The 6,209-nt window shown below is 48.0% G+C and overlaps 1 protein-coding gene across 3 annotated transcripts in view; it reads right to left on the reverse strand.

The window, feature by feature from the left end:
• The window catches only part of USP40 (ubiquitin specific peptidase 40), a 61,424-nt gene that overhangs the window by 26,472 nt on the left and 28,743 nt on the right, over nt 1–6,209 (reverse strand). For all 3 annotated transcript variants that reach the window (XM_045295365.1, XM_045295359.1, XM_045295369.1), the window contains 2 exons: nt 3,930–4,011; nt 1,838–2,009 (listed from right to left, as the gene is read on the reverse strand). In XM_045295365.1, the coding sequence (XP_045151300.1) occupies nt 1,838–2,009; nt 3,930–4,011 (254 nt within the window). The remainder of the gene's footprint in view (nt 1–1,837; nt 2,010–3,929; nt 4,012–6,209) is intronic.

Below are 6,209 nucleotides of genomic sequence, written 5' to 3' on the forward strand. Positions count from 1 at the left end.
GGGGGGGGTGGGGGTCTGACGGCAATGTGAAGTGCCACCCAGACAGACTCAGATCCCCAAGTTTGCCTCCCTCAAACCTGCCAGTTAACTTAGCAAGAGACGTTCAACACCAAAGTTTGGAACTACCAGACTACTTCAGAAATGTTGATGCTGATTCAATGCCCAAATCCAACTCTCCAACAGCAGCAGAAGACGTGTCACATGGATGAAAATGAACATAACGATCAAAACATGTGGGCCGCAGCAAACGCAGTGCTTGGAGGAAAGTGTACAGCACTAAATGCGTACATTAGGACAGGCTTCTAAAACTGACCCTACGTACTTCCAATGACCCAACAAAATGCGTAAATTATAGAACAATATCATGACTATCACACACAAGTAACATTTTGCTGAATATCATCCAACAAAGGCTATGGCAGTACACTGACAGGTAGCTGCCAGAGTTCAGGCTGGATTCAGAAGAGGACCTGGAACAAGGGATATCATTGCTGATGTCAGATGGATCTTGGCTGAAAGCAGAAAACACCAGAAAGACGTTTACTTGTGTCTCATTGACTGTGCACAGGCATTCAACTGTGTGGATCATAACAAATTATTCCCTGAGAGGAACAGAAATTCCTGAACGCTTCACTGAGCTCATGAGGAAGCGGTATATGGCTCAAGAGGCAGTTGCATGAACAGAATAAGGAAATACTGTATTACAGGAGTTCTCAACCTGTGCATCCCGACCCCTTTGGGGTTGAACAACCCTTTCACGGGGGTCGCCCGATTCATAACAGTAGCAAAATGACAGTGATGAAGTAGCAATGAAAATAATTTTATGGTTGTGGGTCACCACAACCTGAGGAACTGTATGAAAGGGTGGCGGCATTAGGAAGGTTGAGAACCGCTGACCTAGATGAAAACTTGAAAAAAAGAAATTCCAATGTAAGCAGAGGAAAATATGTAAAAAAAATAAGAGCAGAAAGTAGAAATGAAAATAATTTTATGGTTGTGGGTCACCACAACCTGAGGAACTGTATGAAAGGGTGGCGGCATTAGGAGGGTTGAGAACCGCTGACCTAGATGAAAACTTGAAAAAAAGAAATTCCAATGTAAGCAGAGGAAAATATGTAAAAAAAATAAGAGCAGAAATTAAAAAAAAAAAAAAGGATATTAATAAAGTCTATCAATGAAACCAAAAGCTGGTTCTTTGAAAAGATCAATAAAACCTCTCGCCTGGCTAACCATGAGGAGAGAAAAGACAAATTATACTGAAACTCCTGAAAGCCAGAACCTATCTGTGCAAGGTGTAAACCTGGAAGAGATGGAAAATGCAAGTGCTTCCCATGAAAGCAGCGTGGGGAGAAGGGTGGTCAGACTGCACCCCGCCGAGGTCCGCCCTCGCAGGGCTCCCTGTCTTCAGCGGGACAGGAAAGAAGCACCATGAACAACATCTATCCGATGACTCAGACGAAATGGACCAACTCCATGAAAGACACAACAATCTGCCAAGACTTGCAGGTGGAGAGACAGCGTGAACGGTTCTGTTCACCAGATACAGGATCGACAGAGTGACCTTCCAAGCCTGGTCCAGCTGGCTCTGCTGGTGACTGTGACTGAATGTTTAGAGAAGACTTGACTCCAGTCCTTTGCAAACCCTTTCAAAATATCTATGAGGAAGGAATGCTCCCCAAACTGCCGTTGAGCGTAGCTTTACATGATCCCAGAGCAGACAAAGACCTCATTGGCATAGAGTAGATTTTCCCACACAGCTTTCAAACAAGCCAGGTGCACCTGAACTCTGCCGAGATGGGCAGTATTGTCTAAGCTAAGAGCAAAGAGGCTGAGTTACCTGAAACACTGACTTTCGAAGGTCCCCTAATGTTTGCCTTTTATCGAAGGTCAAATCCCACACACTTTTGGTGTGCGAGGCTACTGGGTGCAGTGCCCCCTTGAAGAAGTGGTAACTTGGGCCCAGGTGGAGGTGCAACTCACAGGCGTTGTTTTTGGACTCACATTCTGCCCTGTAACACAAACACAAAAACTTAAACACAGATACTGTGCTTTCCTTTCAAACCCGCTCTCCCCTAGTGTGCTCCACAGTAATTCATCTGTTTCTCAGTAAAGAAACAGTAGTTTCAGCACTGCATGACCACCGTCCCCTGAGCAGACCCTGATGCTCGGGCTCCCAGGCCCAAGCCTCTGCTACGTCATACACAAAAGGCCAGAGCCCTCTCCTGGGACCGTGCGCCCATCCTCCTCTTCTAGTCCAGCTGGCTCCATGGACTCCCTAGACCTGCCTGGACAGCTCTGGAAGTGGCTCTCCTGGTGCCCAGGACTCCAGTTCCGGGGCTACAATCCCATTAAGAAGTCAGAGACAGCACTAGCTTTTCTGACAACTCGATTACAGAGAGCGCCAGCAGGAGCCCTGGTGGCGGGGTGGCCGACTGCTGCGCTGCTGAGTCAGCAGTGTGAAACCGGCAGCTACTCTGCAGGAGAAAGGCGAAGCTCTCAGTCCCGTAGAGTGAGACTGGTAACCCCCGGGGACATCTCAATGGCTGTGAGAGAGCGAAGAGCCCCAAAATCAAATCCACTGTGTGTGAGCTGATGCCAACTCATGCCCACAGGGTTTCCACGGCTGCCACGGAGGCACACTGCCAGGACTTAACCCTGCCAGCCTTTCCGTTAGCAGCTGAGCACAGACTCTCTGTGCCAGCAAGGATGCCTATCACGCAGTGGAGAGCTGCCAGCCCTCTCTCATCCCGGAGCTGGGAAGACTGGTCCCTGCTGAGCAAGTGTCCATCTCTCGTCTGTTGAGGCTTTGTTCGCTCTCGGTTTGTCCTTCACTCCACTCTCCCCACCGAGTCGATGCTGACACAGGGACCCTCCCTGCAGGGCACCTCCTGTGGTTTCTGAGACTAGGTCTTTCCAGTAGAAAGCCCTTCTCCCACAGAGCAGCTGGAGGTTTCGAACTGCTGACCTTATAGTTGACAGTCCAACACGTACCCACTTGGCCACCCAGGTTCCATTTGTCATTCACTATGCCCGCCAAGTCAGTGGTAAGAGAGTCAACCTTGCTCTGCCACAAGGAGAGCGTGGGGACAGCTTTCTTAAAATGGTGCGTTAGTTGGGAGTTTACCATCAGACAATCATTTCTGCACTCACCATTTTAAATTTATCAATCCTCTCAATGGCTGTCCACCCCACCCCGTTTCCCCATCTCCCTCTTACAGGGTTGGATCCTCCCCTTCACTGCGTGCACACCTGCCTGTCCTCCAGCCTACAGCTTCTGCTCCCACCCCTGGATCCTTATCAGAGTCTGGCTGCTGCTTTTCGCTCTGAACACCTTGTCTTGATTTCTAAAGTGATTTTATAACTGGTCTCATACTCTATCTGTCCTCTTGTTTTTGACTAACTCCACTCAGCATCTTGTCCTCTGAATACCCTGTCTCTCTCTCACCCAGGACCCTGGTGACTGCCAGCCACCAGGAAGCATGCTTTCAGGTCTAAGGCAGCTCCGAGAGAGGATCAGCACATGTGCAAACCATGCCTTCAGAGTCCCTTCTCCCAGTTTACCCATGATGACATTAAGGCCAACAGCCTGTAGAATCCTGGTTTCTTTTTGAAAGCTTGTCCTCCGCTGGATCAAAACAGGGCTGGGTTGAATGGTGGCCCTCTGTGACCCCTGGGGATAGTCTAGCCACACAGGAGACAATACACCCAAGCCATTTCAGGTGCCGGCCAATACTGAGGTCACTGCCACGGGTAAGGAAAACTCCCAGGAGAATGACAGCCCTGCTGCAGAATTCAGCAAGGAGGTAAAAGCACGTGGCCACCCTCCAGCCCCCCACGTTTTTTTCTTCTTTTTAATGCTCATCACAGAATGCCGAAGGCCCGGCTTCATTTTCCAGAGAAAGCCTAAGGGCTAAGTGAGGCCAGGTTACCTTTCTGCCTGCAGGGCAGCGTTTGCTGCGTCTATCTCGCTCAGCAGGTGGCAGGGAAGCCCGTACCTTGGATTAGCTCGAGCTGTGAACAAAACCTTTCATTAACTTTGCTGACAAAGCAGGTCTGGGCTGTACACTGGGAACAGGGCTACCCACAGAGCTGTGTGGACACCCACCTCCCGTGAACCTCAATTTTCCCCTTCGAAAATAAGTTCTGATGGAGTCAAGACAAAGAGTGCTTTCTTTGTCCCAGAGTTCCTCTCTCAAACTCTTACAAAAAGTTGCAGGATTGAATTCCTGATGTAAGCCCTGGTCACTGTACAAATTCTGGAAATTCTTTTCATAGGAGTAGGGGGGAAAATCGCTATTTTCTATAATCCCACTCCCAGAAATGACCACTGATAAATGCTGCCTCCAGGCAGACCCCTGAGATGCTGTTGGTTAGCTTCCAGACCGCTGCAATAAATCAGCTACCACAATAAAGACAAGTCAGAGATGTTTTCTAGTTTCCTGAGCATATATACTGTTGTCTGTTCCACGTGCACGAGCTTATCAGACAGTGTGAAATAGTGCGAGAAAGGCCAAACTGGGGCCCAGAGACAGGACGTGTGAACACGCTGTTGGAAAAATGACTTGCTTGATGCAAGGTTTCCATAAATGTTCAATTTGTTTACAGAATCGTAGTTATCTGTGAAGCACAGTAAAGCCATTGCCACATATACTTCAGATCTACTTTCCTGTATCCATGTAATCGGTGGATTACACATACACACACATTTCAAAAATAACTGGGATCACAGTCAACAATTTGTCACCTGCTTTTCCATTTCATACTGTGTGCATTTTTCTGTAACCATAAAAGTTGTTATGCAAAGTCAAGTTGTGAAGCACTAACACTGCCCCATGGACTCCTAGGCTGTCACCTTCCTGGGAGCAGGTCACTAGGTCATGGGGTCCTTTTGGAAGGATGACCTTTACATAAATGAGCACATGCTGCTGCTGTTAGGTGCCATGAGATCAGTTCCGACTCCGAGCAAGTGCACGTACAAAGGAAGGAAACACCATCTGGTTCCCCGCCCTCCTCACAATTCTTCTTGTTTGAGCCTATAGTTGTGGTCCCTCTGTCAAGCCATTGTGCCGAAGGTCTCCCTCTTTTTTGGCTGTCCAGCCACTTTACCAAGCATGATGTCTTTCTGCAGGGACAGCTCTCTCCTGAAAACATGTCCAAACTATATGAGACAACTGTGTCACCCTTGTCTCTAAGGAGCACCTGTGTTTCATCTAAATCAGATGGTTTGTTCTTTTGGCAGCCCACGGGCACTGTCAATGTTCTTCTCCAGCACCATGACTCAAATGCAGCTAGTCTTTGCTCTTCCTTATTCATTGTCCCACTTTCACATGCATATGAGGCAATGGGGCAGGAGCACCGTCGTCCTAAAAGCAATCCCCGTTTGTCCACAGTTTAAAGACGTGTTGTGCAGCAGATTTACCCAATGCAATGAGTCATCTGGTCTCTTCACTCTTGTGTCCTTGAGCACCAACTGTGGATCCAAACAAAATCCTCGCCCACGTCAATCTTTTCTCCGCCTCTCATGATGTCACCTGCTGGTGCAGTGGTGAGGATTTTGGTTTTCCTTTTCCCGAGTTGTGATCCATCCAAAGGCTGCAATCCGTATCTTCATTAGCAAGTGCTGCACATTCTCCTCACTTGTCGCAAGCAAGGTTGTGTCACCTGCTTATCAAAGGTTGTAAATAAACCTTTCCCCAATCCTGATACTGCATTCTTCTTCATATAATGTAGCTTCTCTGATGACTTGCTCAACATACAGATTGAAAACTGTATGGGGAGAGGATGGAACGCTGACACATGCCTTTCCTGAATTTAAACCTGCAGTATTCCCTTGTTCTGTTCACACAACTGCCTCTTGACCAACGTACAGTCTCTACAAGAGCAGAAAGAACTGCTCTGGAATCCCCTTCTTCTAAGGCTGCCCCGTTTGCTATACTCCACACGGTCCAATGCTCTGCATAATCAGTGAGACACAATGAAGTCTTTCTGGTTTTCCCTGCTTTCAGCCCAGATCAACCTGACATCAGCAATGTTATCCCCTGTTCTACATCCTCTTCTGAATCAGGACTAATTCCTGGTGCAGGAGCAGTGACTGATTTAATGTGGCTCTTCTGGCCACGTCTTTAACTCTCACCAAACGACCTTTTCCTGCGTGGGTTTGATGAGGTGGGGAAACTACTGATAGGATTCACCTGTGAGTGACTGTGTAC

The sequence above is a fragment of the Echinops telfairi genome, unplaced genomic scaffold (assembly GCF_000313985.2).
Source record: "Echinops telfairi isolate 266 unplaced genomic scaffold, ASM31398v2 ScPeMD7_3;HRSCAF=10, whole genome shotgun sequence".
Lineage (NCBI taxonomy): Eukaryota > Metazoa > Chordata > Mammalia > Afrosoricida > Tenrecidae > Echinops > Echinops telfairi.